The sequence below is a fragment of the Scyliorhinus torazame genome, chromosome 1, assembly GCF_047496885.1.
Source record: "Scyliorhinus torazame isolate Kashiwa2021f chromosome 1, sScyTor2.1, whole genome shotgun sequence".
NCBI classification, from domain to species: domain Eukaryota; kingdom Metazoa; phylum Chordata; class Chondrichthyes; order Carcharhiniformes; family Scyliorhinidae; genus Scyliorhinus; species Scyliorhinus torazame.
This window is the reverse complement of record NC_092707.1, coordinates 305,099,992-305,117,905: the sequence shown is the minus strand read 5'-3', so window position 1 is coordinate 305,117,905 and position 17,914 is coordinate 305,099,992. Positions and strand designations below refer to the sequence as shown.

Genomic DNA, 17,914 nt, shown 5'->3' with positions numbered 1-17,914 from the left:
TTCAGAGCTGGTACCAGTTGGGAATTAGGAAGGTGGGAGATTTATTTATAGATGGGACTTTTGCGAGCTTGGGAGCATTGGAGGAAAAGTATAAGTTGCCCCGGGGAAATTTCTTGCGATATATGCAGGTGAGGGCGTTTACTAGACAACAGGTGAGGGAATTTCCGCGGCTCCCGACACAGGGGATACAGGACAGGGTGCTTTCAGGGGTGTGGGTCGGAGAGGGCAAGGTGTCAGAGATTTATAGAGAGATGAGGGAAGAGGGGGAGGAGTCGGTGGGCGAACTAAAAAGAAAGTGGGAAGAAGAATTAGGGGAGGAGATAGAGGAGGGTATGTGGGCTGATGCCCTAAGCAGGGTAAATTCCTCTTCCTCATGCGTCAGGCTTAGCCTGATTCAATTTAAGGTGCTACATAGAGCACACATAACGGGGGCAAGATTGAGCAGGTTCTTTGGAGTGGAGGACAAATGTGGGAGGTGTGGCGGGAGCCCGGCAAACCACGCACATATGTTTTGGGCGTGCCCGGCACTGGAAGGGTATTGGAAGGGAGTGACGGGAGTGATTTCGCAGGTGGTGAAGGCCCGGGTCAAACCAGGCTGGGGGTTAGCTCTATTTCGAGTTGCGGAAGAGCCGGGAGTGCAGGAGGCGAAAGAGGCCGATGTCGTGGCCTTTGCGTCCCTAGTAGCCCGGCGCAGGATCCTACTCATGTGGAAGGAGGCGAAACCCCCCGGACATGAGGCCTGGGTAAACGATATGGCGTGGTTTATTAAACTGGAGCAGATAAAGTTTGCCCTGAGAGGATCGGCTCAAGTGTTCACCAGGCGGTGGCAGCCATTTCTCGACTACCTAGGGGAACGTTAGAGGGAAGATAGATGACCAGGGGGAGGGGGGGGGGGGGGAGGGGGGGGGGGGGGGGTTTAGTTTAGTTTAGGTCAATAGACAATGGGGTTTTGTTACCTGTGTATTGTTAAAATACACAGTTTTGTTATTGTTTCGTTTGCTTTGTAAGAGGGAAAAATTGTTGTTTGGAAAAAAATTTCAATAAAATATATTTTTTTTTAAAAAATAAAGGGCAATTTGGTTGCCTGGCTGTTTGAAGCATTTTCTAAATACTTGGACGTTAAAAAAAACATGCAGTCTGGAAGAAATTGGAGATCTGGGGCGGGATTCTCCGACCCCTCGCCGGGTCGGAGAATCGCCGGGGGCTGGCGTGAATCCCGCCCCCGCTGGTTGCCGAATTCTCCGGCACCGGATATTCGGCAGGGGCGGGAATTGCGCCGCGCCGGTTGGCGGGCCCCCCCGGCGATTCTCCGGCCCGCGATGGGCCGAAGTCCCGCTGCTGGAATGCCTGTCCCGCCGGCGAGAATCAAACCAGCTCGCTTACCGGCGGGACTAGGCGGCGAGAGCAGGCTCCGGAGTCCTGGGGGGTGGGGGGGGTGGGGCGTGAGGCGATCTGGCCCCGGGAGGTTCCCCCACGGTGGCCTGGCCCGCGATCAGGGCCCACCGATCCGCGGGTGGGCCTGTGCCGTGGGGACACTCTTTTCCCTCCGCCTCGGCCACAGCATTCACCATGGCCGACGCGTAAGAGACCCCCCCCCCCCTGCGCATGCGCGGGGATGTGACGTCAGCAGCTGCTGACGCTCCCGCGCATGCGCGGACTTCCGCCGGCCGGCGAAGTCCTTTCAGCCCCGGCTGGCTTGGTGCCAAAGGCCTTCCGTGACAGCCAGCGGAGCGGAAACCACTCCGGCGCACGCCTAGCCCCTCACGGTGAGGGCTTGGCCCCTAAAGGTGCGGAGAAATCCCGACGCCGGTGTGGTTCCCGCCACTCCATCCCGCCGGGACCCCCCGCCCCGCCGGGTATGGGAGAATCTTGGCCCAGGAGTTAAGAACAGAACAGAGCAGTTCAGAGTCTGTTTTACAAAGTGAAAGCCCTGAGGACAATTTAGTTTCTAGCTTTAAAGGAGAAAAAAGGAAATTGTTGAATCCAGAGGGTAAGAAGCGATGTGGCAGGGGATTTCTCCTTGGATTCCAATTCACAGTTGCCACTACCCAGAAGTCAAATGGTTTTCAGTCAGCACTGTTGTTCTTGACAAAGTTAAGCAGACCAAATTGTAAACAATTGGGTTAATCACAAATACTGTAGACTGTGCACAATCCAATACAAATTTTAAAAAGCAATGTGGAAGTGCAAAACAAAGGTGCTAGTCTATGCAGACCACAACTCCATTGTTCCTTGAGAAGTTCAACGTCAAGAATCAAAGGCTGTTTTGGGAAGTTTGATATTGCACATTAAGAATTGTGCATATCGGAGGCCAAAACAATGTGATTGTGGATGCCCTGGTTAGAGTTTAAGGAACAAGGAATGGTAACAACTTATGAAAGATATTGAATTTATTGGATGGGATTGTAAAATTACAATGTACGTTTGCAATGAAGCTTGTTTTGTAAATACGATGTAACATTATTCTTACCTGTGTAGCATGTAATACGTGTAAATGTTAAAGTGTTTAGACTTAATCTGACCTAAAGTGGATGTTAAGAACTTGCTGTATTTCGAACGCTTCTAAAGAAATCTTTACCACACTAAAACTTTCTTTTTTCCCAAGGGGTGTGTGATGACCTTTGACCTGGACAGAGTAAAGTAAGGACATTTTGTAAAATACGATACCTGTGGAATTTGTAGTTAGTTTTGAGAATCTTTGAAAAATACTTTTAAAAGTTGGCATCAATTGTAAATGGATCAATTGTAATTTTCTTGAATAATATGAAATACTGACCCATGTGACTTGGCAACCCTTGACATGGAAGCAGTACCAACAGAAAGGAAGTTAGCATATGAAAGCTGTGTGGCCAGACACAAAGAAGAGTTGCAGAAGAGGGGAGAACAGAGAAGGCATATTTACAAGGAGCTGTGTGTGTAATTCAGTTAAACATGACAGAAAACCAAAGACAGGATTAGAGCAGGGATTGTGAATTGAACTATTTTACTCCTGCTGCTGCTCGTTTTGCCAGAGTTAACCAGACCTTTGAACAGAGTCTATTAAAGGGTTCAGATTAAGGAATCTCTGGGGAATCTGTGCCATCAAGACTGTTGTTAACCTAGCTAAGGATGTTCTGCAGGAGTGTGCCATTCAGGTTACAGCTCTCTACGGGGACCTCGGATGGAATATGGCTGCAATCAAGGGCCCAATTAATTGAATGGTGAAAGTGAGAGGTGCTACACACCACAGGCCGAGTTTGAAAACTTTAGAGCAGTCTGCGGAGAGTGATGTGGGAGCTTTTAGTTGTGTAAATGTATCTTTATTTGTTGTATCAACGTTTCAACTGAGATTTACCTTTTTAAGTGTAATTTGCCTGGTTTTTCTTAAAAGTTTATCTGCTCTTCATTTTCTACTAATTCAGTGGAGTGGAGTGAATCAACACAAAAGAGTTAATTTATTATTCATATAAACACCTCCAATAAATATGGGGCGGTCACATATAAAATATCACTAAATGGAAAATTCAATGCTCCTAAACTAATAAATGATTAAATATTCTACGTTCCAGTGCCCAAAATTGAAACAGTAAAGAATTCAAACAGTTATAAGCCACCGAGAATAGGCCAGATAGAACAAGGAGAGGACTATAGTTAACTGTCAACCTGTCAAAGGGGTTCTAACTGGTGATTAATGTATTTTCTTGGTATACAAAAGACTGTATTGAACTTCTTGATTTCCATCATTATTTAAACTTTGTAACTGAAATATTATGCTTTATTTACTTCCTTCCATGCCTGAACTACTTCATGCCATATCGGGGGATGTCCACTTGAGTGCTGAAAATCTGGCACGCTCTCCTCCAAAGCGCTGTTCAGGCTAAGTGTATTGGAAATTTCAAAATTGGTAGTTTTATGTTAGGCAAGGACATTCATGGTTGCAGGACCAAGGTGGGTGGATGGACTTAAGATGCAGATAATGCATGGTCTAATTGAATGGTGGAATAGACTCATGAGGCTGAATGGGCTACTCCTGTTCCTATAATTGAATTTGCAAACATTTGCCTGTAGAATGTGCTGATGGGATTCTGTTGCTAAAAGTGCTGTTATAATCAGGGACTCTTTTCCATTTTGTCTTCAAGGTTCTACCATTGACTTAGCTGCAATTGTTTCCTCCAATGAATATTCTCGGTATCTTTGCAAGTAAACAGTAAAACTGTGGAGACCTTGTTTTGAATGTTCCGGTAATTACATTCTTATTGACATTCAAAATGAATTGTTTTAATTACATGTGGCTTTCAATTCACAAAATGTTATCTCCATAAGTTAAAATTACAGCGTTTTTAGTAGTATTTGTTTAATAGAACCGATCGATTAAGAAATAATGTTGCTTGTCTTTTTAAGAAGCGTCTACAGTGTAAAAGAAACATAAAGGCAATTGACAATCTGCTGATACTTCTCCATTCCTGTGTGTTACTTTTATACAACACAGACAGCTTTGATTCAGTAATTGTTCAAATAATGTTCAAACCTAGTGCAAACAGTGCAGCGTACCTATACCACACTTGGTGACCTTAAGGAAAAGAAAGTCTCACCTTCCCATTGCCAATCATTTTTGTACTTCTCTGTTTTCCCAGCATTTGGAATTGTTCCCATGTTTGTGACCACATCACGCTGCTGTTGCAATAAGAAGCACTGTGAGCCAGCCAGCCATTGATGTATCTGGGCAGTCTCGCAGGTGTGTGTGTTTTTATTATTTATTAAATTCCCCCAAAATATGAGAAATTCTTTAACTCTTTGAGTGGAGTGCAGTAGCAACTTTACATTCAGATACAAAATTATTTCTTTGCTGGAAATTGTGTATTTTCCTAGAATCCTGTTGCGTGGAGTATTGGACATTAGGAACGTACAACACCCAAATATTTATTTTCAATCCCATTTCTGACCAGCATAGAGCTGGATTACTTTGGAAAGTTGCTTTGCCTGTCCAAAACTTCCTCAGTGTGATGAATGAACAACTTCAAACATAGGTACAACCATGGACTGAACTGGGGAACACCTCGGAGCCAGTTGGTGAGGGGGTTACAAAAACCGGCAAAAGTCCAGTGGCTGCCCCTGTGGTTTTAGGAGTGTCAGTACAGTTAGCATGTCTGAGCATTTAATTTCTTATAGATGGTATAGACAACTCTTCACAACTGAAATTTAAAGTGTACATGTGCACATATGTCAATGACTATGTATACTTGTGTAGCTAAGGCCATTTTACATTAGGTTTAATCTCAACACAGAAACTGCAGCTCACCAGGTCATTACTTGCATTTTGAGAAAACATTCTACAGTCTCATAATGGATATCCTGATTATTATGCTCTATAGTTCAGCATTTCTGTTGTTGTACAGTGTAGTTTAATACGCATGTCATTGAAGCGGATGTAGGACAGGGAGGCTCAAACCAAACAGTTTGGAAAATCTCACTCTGACAGATCTGTAGGCTTTTGGATAGTAGAATGTATAACTTGACTAAATCATATTCCAATTTTCTGTAAACCCTTCATTGGCATGCCTTCTGGTACTTCATCCATTCTCACATGTGAATTAGGCAGTGTTTATAGACTATTCACTGTGCACTATTACAGTTGAATTCCACGATTGTTTAACTGACAACTGCACATTTGCACTTTCCAACTTGGTCACTAGATAGAATTGGCACTTGAGAAGCCTTGATAATTCATTTGCTCCTGAACTCAAGGTCACAGAGATCAACTAACTTGGCATAGACCAAGGTATCCTGGTGCATGAGTCATTAAAAGCTAGGAGGCAAGTACAGCAATCAATTAGGAAGGTAAATGGCCCTCATTCCAAGGGGATTTGAGTTCAGGGGTAAAGATGTCTTGCTGCCTTTGTATAAAGCCTTGGTGAGACTGCACCAGGAATATTTGGTCTCCTTATATCAGGAAAGATATACACGCCATAGAGAGAGTGCAGTCACGGTTTATCAGACTAATCCCGGAGATGGCAGGATTGTCTTATGATGAGAGATTGAGGAAACTGGACCTGTATTTGCAAGAGTTTCAAAGAATGAGAGGTGGTCTCATTGAAACTTCATAATTCTGACAGGGTGGATGGGGATAGGATGGTTCCCCTGCCTTGAGTCTAAAACCAGGGGACACAGTCTCAGACTGAGGGGTGGACCAATTAAGACTGAAATGAGAAGGAATTGCTTCACTCAGAGGGTGGTGAATCTTTCAAATTCACTGCCCAGAGGGTTGTGGAAGCTCAGTCATTGAGCATGTTCAATTTCTGGATACTAATGACATCTTAGGATATGGGGATAGTGTGGAAACATGACGTTGAACTAGATGATCAGCCACAATCTAATTGAATGGTGGAGCATGCTTGACAGTCTCACTGCTGCTCCTATGAATAAAATGGAAGGTTCGGTGCTATCATGTCTGGGCTGCGGATTCAGCCCCACTCGAGAGTCCTCAGCACACAATCTAGGTTAGCACTTCAGTAATTTCTGAGGAGGTGCTGTATTTTAGTTAGTTGATGTTGTTTGGAATAAGATGTCCAACCAAACCCTGTCTGCTCTTGCAAGTGGGCATGAAGATTCCAAAATTCTATTTGAGGAAAAGCAGAGGAGGTTTCCTGAACAGCAGTTGTCCTTCAACACTAACATCTGGTCATTTATTGCAATTTTGGCATGTGTGTGTAAACTGCTCTGTTTCTCTACTTCAAAACAGTTTAGATTTAAGCATATTTTCACACACTTTTCCCCCCTTTGGGTGATAGTGAGGTGACAGTAAAAGGATTCCCAGGCCAATTATCAGCCTACTGAACTACATCATGAACACTCCTATGGCCAACGATTCCTGGCACGGGTCTTGAACCCTGAGCTTCTGGCCCAGATGTAGCGGCGCTGCCAATGCACCACAATATCCACAACAGTGGCTACACTTTAACAACACTTGATTGGTTGGGAAATGCTCTGGGATTGCTTGAGGTCAGGAAAAGGCAGTAAAGGAAGGTCCTATCACAAACTCCATTTCCTCGGCACTGATGTCATTCTTCTTCTCAGGCAATATCTCAAGCTGAACAAGACTCACATGCCAAAAATAAAATGTCTAGTCTTTGGTTCAGTGTTCATTGTTTTCAACTCTGTCGGTATTTACTGAATTCTAGGATCGTTATGCTGTTAAGTGATGTGCGATCTTATCAGCAATATTCTCACTCCAACCACTGCCACCAGGACAACTTTCAAACAAACACCACTGTACGCCCAAATTATAATACAGCAAAAAAAAACTTTATTGAAAGGAATACAAAATACATGTTTCTGAATCCATGGTGACTCGCTGAAACAGAATACATTTCATAGCAGCATATATACACTGTCAGTACAATGTCTAGGTACAGCATTGTAGAAGGATGACAAGGTGCTCAGTATTCTCATGGCAAGCTTAAATGATTGTTCAGAAAGATAGTAGAATTATGATTGGGAAAAAAACAATTTGTCATTTTACAAGTTTATTTCTATGACTCTTTTAAGTGGAGAGCAATTTGATTTGTTTTTACATTTGTGACATAGAACAAGGGGATTTCACTGGGTTTGAGCTGTACTTTATCATCATAGCAACACACAGAACTACTAAGAACATGCTGTAAATAATGTCCTTTTGATTTAGGTACAGAAACACTATGGGTCATTCTCAGTTAATGAGCTGCCAATTACGGCGTCATCAGCGAGAAACTAAAAATCTGTAAATACAGTAGAATCCATGCGGATGCAACCCTGAGACCAGCAAATTCATTCATTCATTTGTTGAATCCCTACAGCGCAGGAGGCCATTCAGCCCATCAAGTCTGCACTGGTCCTCTGAAAGAGCACCCTATCTAGGCCCACTACCCCACCCTATCGCCATAACCCCACCTAATCTGCACATCTTTGGACACTAAGGGATAATTTAGCATGGCCAATCCACCTAACCTGCATATCTTTGGACTGTGGGAGGAAACCGGAATACCCAGAGGATACCCACGCAGAGACTGGGAGAAAATGCAAACTCCACACAGTGACCCATGGCCGGAATTGAACCCAGGACCCTGGCGCTGTGAGGCAGCAGTGCTAACTGCAACTGTGCCACCCATATGCCTGAAAAATGTCAGTTGTTCTTGTGTCCCAGTTCTGATTCTTACACTGTCAGTGCAGTCAGATTTGTCATGGCTGAGTCTGAATCTGTTGTCCATCTTAATGCAGGATTCCACTGCATTTACCTTTTCCACAATGAGAAGAATTGCATCAAAACAAATGTGTTTAATATGCACCCACGATGGTTGCCATTGCTTACTAAGTGGTAGAATGTGGACTTAGGTCTGGGAATCTTTACATGACAAATGGTAGGCAGTGAAGGGGAGGTAAGGCGCATTCCCCACAAGGAGGAAAGGAACATTAGCATGCGAGACCCCTGAGTTTTTCCATCACACACGCAAATCAACCTCCTTGCTGGCCAGTCACAGAGTGGAATTAGTGGAGTCCTGGTAATAGACTGCTGTCTACTCTCTCAGCCAGTAAGCAATACACAGTGTAAGGCAGAACCAAGAGATGGAAGAAACTAATCCAAATGAAATGGGGGCAACAAAAATATTCACAAATATCCCCTCAGAATATATATACAGGATTTGATCCTGTCCACAAATGAAAAATGGATGGAATTTTACTCCCAGGAACTCTTTTTTTAAAAAAACAGTTAAAAAGAATTCAGTTTAATTTGACATTTCTACACTTTTTTTAAAAAAAATTATGTGTACACAGTGCATATTGAGAATATCATCAGGGGTATAGCTTGGAGGAGATACCAAGCCTTGAAGAACGATGGAACTGAATGAATGCATGGACAGCTGAAGCTGTAGCACTCTGGGTTAATGATGGTATCAACTGATGTTAATTGAGCTCCAGCACAGTCAGAATCAGTAAATACTGCAAGACACTGCTCTGGATGATGACATCAGGACAAAATGCTTAAATAATTACAGTAAAAAAGAAACAGAAATAGCCACATAAAAGCAAGCGTTCCAGCAATCATAGACCTATGCAATGATATGAATTTGTTTCATTGTTTTTGATGGTGAGACTCTCTCATTGAAAACCCTCAATGCATTCATTAATTTGTTTTTTTTTAAAAAGGTAATCTGTCACGTTATCGTGAACACTGTAAAGCTTGTTCGTTGGCCAGCAGGAAGGGCAGAGTGACCCAACTGCAATCCTAAAGGGGCCAATTAAGAAGAATGGAAAATGAGTTGTCAGGAATTTCCAACCAGCAAGCCAAAAATCCCTGAAAGGTAAAAAAAAAAGGAAACAAAATCTGCTTGGCAGTATTGAAAAAGTGGCAGGTGTGAGTGCATGGTAATCATTTCAATAACAATTTAAATAGTGAGGTCATCCTATAAAAACTAAGCTGCTCTAAGCAGTTACGAGAAGTGCTTACCTTCCCCCTCCCCCAGCAAATCAAGTGTTCCTTTAAGGTGTGGGGAGGGGATGGTCTTTATTTCTTATATGCATATATCTTTGACACTAAATTTGTAATTTAGCTGTTAGCCCTATAAAAAGGCATTGTCCTGTTTATGTGGAATGTCTTCATTTGCTGTCATTGATCTGACGCTAGAATTCAATGAACCCACAAAATTGCTCTCAGACATTGGGCTCTTTTGCATATCCTTTCCTTCGAGCCATCCCAGTGCAGCCCCGCACTAAAATCTCCATAAGAAGGTGGAAATCTTACAGGATTCTATTGAATCCTACAAGACAATAAAAATCCTCTAAAACTCCGACAGGATCCTTCAGATTATTGAATAGGATAACCTGAGGGAATATTTTAATGGGATTCTAACTACTGACAATTGGAGATGTCTCACTGCATTGCACAGCTTCAAGTGTTACATATGAAAGTCCGATAGAAAAAACAGTGCATTTGCACAGAGAAATTCTAAGGAAAAAGTGCCTTACCAGAGAGCTTCTTTATATCAAATATTTAAACATTTTAACTTATGAATCTCATACTTTTCAAGCACTAACTTTAGAAAAATTACATTACATTGTTTCCCTTCAGAAGGGAGAATGTCCACATAGCTTCCGTTGGTTGGAACTTCGTCGATGGTGCTCCGGTCTCACCTTGCTGATTGGGTGAGGCAACCTAGTCAGGTTTTACTCCAATGGCCCTGTCCATCTGTTTGTCCATCTGTGTATCACTGTGGCTGTAATTGAGACAGATAATAGCCGTAATACCTCACCTACAAGGATAAGATTTGGCGAATTAATAGACAAATATAAATCAAAGCAAACATGTTTGAATTCCAGAGATTTTAGGAACTTTTTTTTTTAAAGCAAAGCTTCACACATCGTAATCATTAGCCAATAGTCTTTTCATTAATCACGCGTAGGGATGTCCATCCTCCAGAAATGTCCGAGCATTAAAGGCTGACCTCTAGGTTACAGCAGCAAGCCACCCAGGAGAAACACCAGAGGGACTTTAAAAATGGTACTTTTAAAAATTCTTTGGCCATTTTTATTAATAGTTATAAGAACCATTGGACATGAGGAAAAAGGTTATTTGTCTGATGGACAGCATGGATCTAATGGGCTGAATGACCTCCTTCTGTGATGTAATGGTTCCATCAGGAATCAATCAGGAAATGAAGAATCTGTTTCTTTCCAGTTCGTTTGAGAAAGCTTGTACTGAGAATGACAATTTGGGCAAGCACTGATGAGTGTGGAGTCAGGGCCGGTGAAGACAGACTGCCATATGGTCACACCTCCAGGAATATGGCCAACCAGAGTCGACAACGCTGGGCAAACATCATATAAGCCAAAGAGTAATCGTATATACATATATTTAACCTAGCAACCAGCAAATGCCTATCAATTGACCAGCACTCGGTTTGGCATTTCTAAATTGTGCTTCAGCCAAATGGATCTTTCTTTTGCCTTCCACCTCTGCCAGGATCTCAGCTGCGGCTGTCACAAGTAAGCCAGACTCACAAATACAACTGCTGCATCCATTGTTCCAGACAGTTGCTGAACCTCAAACCCTGCAAGAAAATAGAAGTAGTTTGTTTAACTCTGCTTCTGCATTTTACTGCTCTCACCCAACCTGCCACAGTGCAGATTGCATTCTCTGTAGCAAATCTTGCATGGATTTATGTATAGGTATATGGTACAAAATTCCAGTGTCACTCATGTTCTTGTTTGAGTTAAGGGACTTTTAGTACTCTCAGGAGTTTAATCATTTACATGAGCTGATTTCTGACCTACTTTGTTCTGTGTTAGATTTTAGTTACATAAAATCAGTCGCAATGAATGAAAACAGTCCCCATTTCAAACGGTATTTCATGGTTTATGCAGCATTGAATTCAACTCATTCTTCTCCAGTCAGACACACGAGGGGCTAAATTAGATAGCTCCCAAAAACGGGCACAGGGATCGCTATGCATGATTAACCCGTGCCTGTTGATTGCAATGCAGGCAGCATGCCAACTTTGTGCTGTCTGCTCATTTCAATTATCCAGCCAGCACTAACTGCCCCGTTCATTGACTGGACACATCAGGAAGAAGCCAATATTTTGAATGGCTGTAGCACCACAGAAAGCTGGTCTGAACCTTTTAAAGGAGAGCTGCATTGGGAGCCATTGTGGTGGTATGTATTAGGGGTAATGTGGTACCTGTGAAGCCGAGAGGCTATTGGCTGACAGGTCCTGGGTCCTGGTTGGATCTGCCGACTTCTGGCTGCGCCCTGAAGGCGGAGTATAAGAGCTCGAGCTTCTCCCCGCAGCCTCATTCTGTTGCTGAGCTGCTGGGGACAAGTCTCGCTTAATAAAGCCTAGATAGACTTCATCGCTTCCTGTCTCGTGTAAGTCATTGTGCGCTACAGCCATAGTTGAAGATAATCTGACCTGGGAAAAGTTGAGGAATGTCACATTAGGTGTGGAGAAAGTGGACTCCAACGTTTAAGGATGCTGCACTAAAGGTGCAGGAGGTGAGAAGGAGGAGAGATGCTCTGTCTGCTCAGGGTGTTGAAGGATCTCCTGACACACAGTCAAGATGCAGTGGGAGAATATAGCCAGGAAAGTTAATTCCAGGAGTCACGCCCTGCAAAGATGGATGCAGTGCCTCAAGGTGTTCACACAAGCGGTTTAAGGTCAATGAATAAATCTTCACGTGTCTAAACACTGCTCCTGTAACCTCAGCATTGCTCAAATATCCACACCCCCATCACTCACTCACCGACTATCAAGCATCATACCTAACATTCTTGGACTTTACCTCACCCTCACACACTGCGCACAGCTACAGGTCATACCTCAGCCTCACACACTGCGCACTGCTACAGGTCATACCTCAGCCTCACATACTGTGCATTGCTACAACTCATACCTCACCCTCAAACACTGTGCACTGCTACAACTCATACCTCACCCTCACACACTGTGCATTGCTACAACTCATACCTCACCCTCACAGACTGTGCTCTGCTACAACTCATACCTCACCTTCACACACTGTGCACTGCTACAACTCATACCTCACCTTCACACACTGTGCACTGCTACAACTCCTACCTCACCCTCACACACTGTGCACTGCTACAACTCCTACCTCACCCTCACATACTGTGCACTGCTACAACTCCTACCTCACCCTCACACACTGTGCACTGCTACAACTCATACCTCACCCTCACACACTGCGCTCTGCTACAACTCATACCTCACCCTCACACACTGTGCATTGCTACAACTCATACCTCACCCTCACACACTGTGCTCTGCTACAACTCATACCTCAACTTCACACACTGTGCATTGCTACAACTCATACCGCACCCGCACACACTGTGCACTGCTACAATTCATACCTCACCCTCACACACTGCATTGCTACAACTCATACCTCACCTTATACACTGTGCACTGCTACAACTCCTACCTCACCCTCACACACTGTGCACTGCTACAACTCCTACCTCACCCTCACACACTGTGCATTGCTACAACTCATACCTCACCCTCACACACTGTGCACTGCTACAACTCATACCTCACCCTTACACACTGTTCATTGCTACAACTCGTACCTCACCCTCACACACTGTGCACTGCTACAACTGCTACCTCACCCTCACACACTGTGCATTGCTACAACTCATCCCTCACCTTCACACACTGTGCACTGCTACAACTTCTACCTCACCCTCACACACTCTGCACTGATACAACTCATACCTCACCCTCACACACTGTGCATTGCTACAACTCATACCTCACCCTCACACACTGTGCATTGCTACAACTCGTACCTCACCCTCACAAACTGTGCACTTCTACAATTCTTACCTCACCCTCACACACTGTGCATTGCTACAACTCATACCTCACCCTCACACACTGCACTGCTACAACTCTTACCTCACCCTCACACACTGTGCACTGCTACAACTCATACCTCACCCTCACACACTGCACTGCTACATCTCATACCTCACCCTCACACAATTTGCATTGCTACCACTCATACCTCATCCTCACACACTGCACTGCTACAACTCTTACCTCACCCTCACACACTGTGCATTGCTACAACTCATACCTCACCCTCACACACTGCACTGCTACAACTCTTACCTCACCCTCACACACTGTGCACTGCTACAACTCATACCTCACCCTCACACACTTTGCATTGCTACATCTCATACCTCACCCTCACACACTGCACTGCTACAACTCATACCTCACCCTCACACAATTTGCATTGCTACCACTCATACCTCATCCTCACATACTGCACTGCTACATCTCATACCTCACCCTCCCACACTGTGCACTGCTACAACTCATACCTCACCCTCACACACGGTGCACTGCTACAACTCCTACCTCACCCTCACACACTGAGCATTGCTACAACTCATACCTCACCCTCACACACTGTGCATTGCTACAACTCATACCTCACCTTCACACACTGTGCATTGCTACAACTCATACCGCACCCTCACACACTGTGCACTGCTACAATTCATACCTCACCCTCACACACTGCATTACTACAACTCATACCTCACCTTCACACACTGTGCACTGCTACAACTCCTACCTCACCCTCACACACTGTGCACTGCTACAACTCCTACCTCACCCTCACACACTGCATTGCTACAACTCATACCTCAGCCTCACACACTGTGCATTGCTACAACTCGTACCTCACCCTCACACACTGTGCATTGCTACAACTCATCCCTCACACTATGCACTGCTACAACTCATACCTCACCCTCACACACTGCTCTGCTACAACTCATACCTCACCCTCACACACTGTGCACTGCTACAACTCATACCTCACCCTCACACACTGTGCATTGCTACAACTCATACCTCACCCTCACTAACTGTGCATTGCTACAACTCATACCTCACCCTCACACACTGTGCACTGCTACAACTCATACCTCACCCTCACACACTTTGCAGTGCTACATCTCATACCTCACCCTCACACACTGTGCACTGCTACAACTCATGACTCACCGTCACACACTGCATTGCTACATCTCATACCTCACCCTCACACACTGTGCACTGCTACAACTCCTACCTCACCCTCACACACTGTGCATTGCTACAACTCATACCTCACCCTCACACACTGCGCTCTGCTACAACTCCTACCTCATCCTCACACACTCTGCATTGCTACAACTCATACCTCACCCTCAAACACTGTGCACTGCTACAACTGCTACCTCACCCTCACACACTTTGCACTGCTACAACTCCTACCTCACCCTCACACACTGTGCATTGCTACAACTCATACCTCACCCTCACACACTGTGCATTGCTACAACTCGTACCTCACCCTCACACACTGTGCACTTCTACAATTCTTACCTCACCCTCACACACTGTGCATTGCTACAACTCATACCTCAACCTCAAACACTGTGCACTGCTACAACTGCTACCTCACCCTCACCCACTTTGCACTGCTACAACTCCTACCTCACCCTCACACACTGTGCACTGCTACAACTCATACCTCACACACTTTGCATTGCTACCACTCATACCTCACCCTCACCCACTGCACTGCAACATCTCATACCTCACCCTCCCACACTGTGCACTGCTACAACTCATACCTCACCCTCACACACGGTGCACTGCTACAACTCCTACCTCACCCTCACACACTGAGCACTGCTACAACTCATACCTCACCCTCACACACTGCGCTCTGCTACAACTCATCCCTCACCCTCACACTGTGCACAGCTACAACTCATACCTCACCCTCACACACTGTGCTCTGCTACAACTCATACCTCGCCCTCATACACTGTGCACTGCTACAACTCATACCTCACCCTCACACACTGTGCATTGCTACAACTCATACCTCACCTTCACACACTGTGCACTGGTATAACTCATACCTCACCCTCATCCACTGTGCATTGCTACAACTCATACTTCACCCTCACACACTGCGCATTGCTACAACTCATACGCACCCTCACACACTGTGCACTGCTACAATTCATACCTCACCCTCACACACTGCATTGCTACAACTCATACCTCACCTTCACACACTGTGAACTGCTACAACTCCTACCTCACCCTCACACACTGTGCACTGCTACAACTCCTACCTCACCCTCACACACTGTGCACTGCTACAACTCATACCTCACACACTGTGCATTGCTACAACACATACCTCACCCTCACACAGTGCTCTGCTCCAACTCATACCTCACCCTCACACACTGTGCACTGCTACAACTCATACATCACCTTCACACACTGTGCTCTGCTCCAACTCATACCTCACCCTCACACACTGTGCTCTGCTACAACTCATACCTCACCCTCATACACTGTGCACTGCTACAACTCCTACCTCACCCTCACACACTGTGCATTGCTACAACTCATCCCTCACCCTCACACTGTGCACTGCTACAACTCATACCTCACCCTCACACACTGCTCTGCTACAACTCATACCTCACCCTCACACACTGTGCATTGCTACAACTCATACCTCACCCTCACACACTGTGCATTGCTACAACTCGTACCTCACCCTCACACACTGTGCATTGCTACAACTCATACCTCACCCTCACACACTGTGCATTGCTACAACTCATACTTCACCCTCACGCACTGTGCACTGCTACAACTCCTACCTCACCCTCACACACTCTGCACTGCTACAACTCCTACCTCACCCTCACACACTGTGCATTGCTCCATCTCATACCTCACCCTCACACACTGTGCACTGCTACAACTCATACCTCACCCTCACACACTGTGCATTGCTACAACTCATACCTCACCTTCACACACTGTGCACTGGTATAACTCATACCTCACCCTCATCCACTGTGCATTGCTACAACTCATACTTCACCCTCACACACTGCGCATTGCTACAACTCATACCGCACCCTCACACACTGTGCACTGCTACAATTCATACCTCACCCTCACACACTGCATTGCTACAACTCATACCTCACCTTCACACACTGTGAACTGCTACAACTCCTACCTCACCCTCACACACTGTGCACTGCTACAACTCCTACCTCACCCTCACACACTGTGCACTGCTACAACTCATACCTCACACACTGTGCATTGCTACAACACATACCTCACCCTCACACAGTGCTCTGCTCCAACTCATACCTCACCCTCACACACTGCACTGCTACAACTCATACATCACCATCACACACTGTGCTCTGCTCCAACTCATACCTCACCCTCACACACTGTGCTCTGCTACAACTCATACCTCACCCTCATACACTGTGCACTGCTACAACTCCTACCTCACCCTCACACACTGTGCATTGCTACAACTCATCCCTCACCCTCACACTGTGCACTGCTACAACTCATACCTCACCCTCACACACTGCTCTGCTACAACTCATACCTCACCCTCACACACTGTGCATTGCTACAACTCATACCTCACCCTCACACACTGCGCATTGCTACAACTCGTACCTCACCCTCACACACTGTGCATTGCTACAACTCATACCTCACCCTCACACACTGTGCATTGCTACAACTCATACCTCACCCTCACACACTGTGCAGTGCTACAACTCTTACCTCACCCTCACACACTCTGCACTGCTACAACTGCTACCTCACCCTCACACACTGTGCATTGCTACAACTCATCCCTCACCTTCACACACTGTGCACTGCTACAACTCCTACCTCACCCTCACACACTCTGCACTGATACAACTCATACCTCACCCTCACACACTGTGCATTGCTACAACTCATACCTCACCCTCACACACTGTGCATTGCTACAACTCGTAACTCACCCTCACAAACTGTGCACTTCTACAATTCTTACCTCACCCTCACACACTGTGCATTGCTACAACTCATACCTCACCCTCACACACTGCACTGCTACAACTCTTACCTCACCCTCACACACTGTGCACTGCTACAACTCATACCTCACCCTCACACACTGCACTGCTACATCTCATACCTCACCCTCACACAATTTGCATTGCTACCACTCATACCTCATCCTCACACACTGCACTGCTACAACTCTTACCTCACCCTCACACACTGTGCATTGCTACAACTCATACCTCACCCTCACACACTGCACTGCTACAACTCTGACCTCACCCTCACACACTGTGCACTGCTACAACTCATACCTCACCCTCACACACTTTGCATTGCTACATCTCATACCTCACCCTCACACACTGCACTGCTACAACTCATACCTCACCCTCACACAATTTGCATTGCTACCACTCATACCTCATCCTCACATACTGCACTGCTACATCTCATACCTCACCCTC

At 45.4% G+C, this 17,914-nt stretch overlaps 1 protein-coding gene and 1 long non-coding RNA gene across 3 annotated transcripts in view; one reads left to right on the top strand and one right to left on the bottom strand.

Moving 5' to 3' along the window:
• Nucleotides 1-2,869: 2,869 nt before the first annotated feature.
• Nucleotides 2,870-4,716, top strand: LOC140388294 (uncharacterized). Its single transcript, XR_011934192.1, has 3 exons — nt 2,870-3,213; nt 4,119-4,220; nt 4,614-4,716. It is a non-coding gene; the product is annotated as an uncharacterized lncRNA (long non-coding RNA).
• Nucleotides 4,717-7,259: 2,543 nt separating this feature from the next.
• The window catches only part of bcl11aa (BCL11 transcription factor A a), a 304,266-nt gene continuing 293,611 nt past the window's right edge, over nt 7,260-17,914 (bottom strand). Inside the window, exon 4 of one of the 2 annotated variants that reach the window (XM_072507811.1) lies at nt 7,260-10,226. In XM_072507811.1, coding sequence (XP_072363912.1) covers nt 10,218-10,226 — 9 coding nt within the window. In that variant the 3' untranslated portion in view covers nt 7,260-10,217. Of the gene's footprint in view, nt 10,263-17,914 lie in introns of both variants that reach the window. The other variant, XM_072507810.1, reaches the window with a different exon arrangement.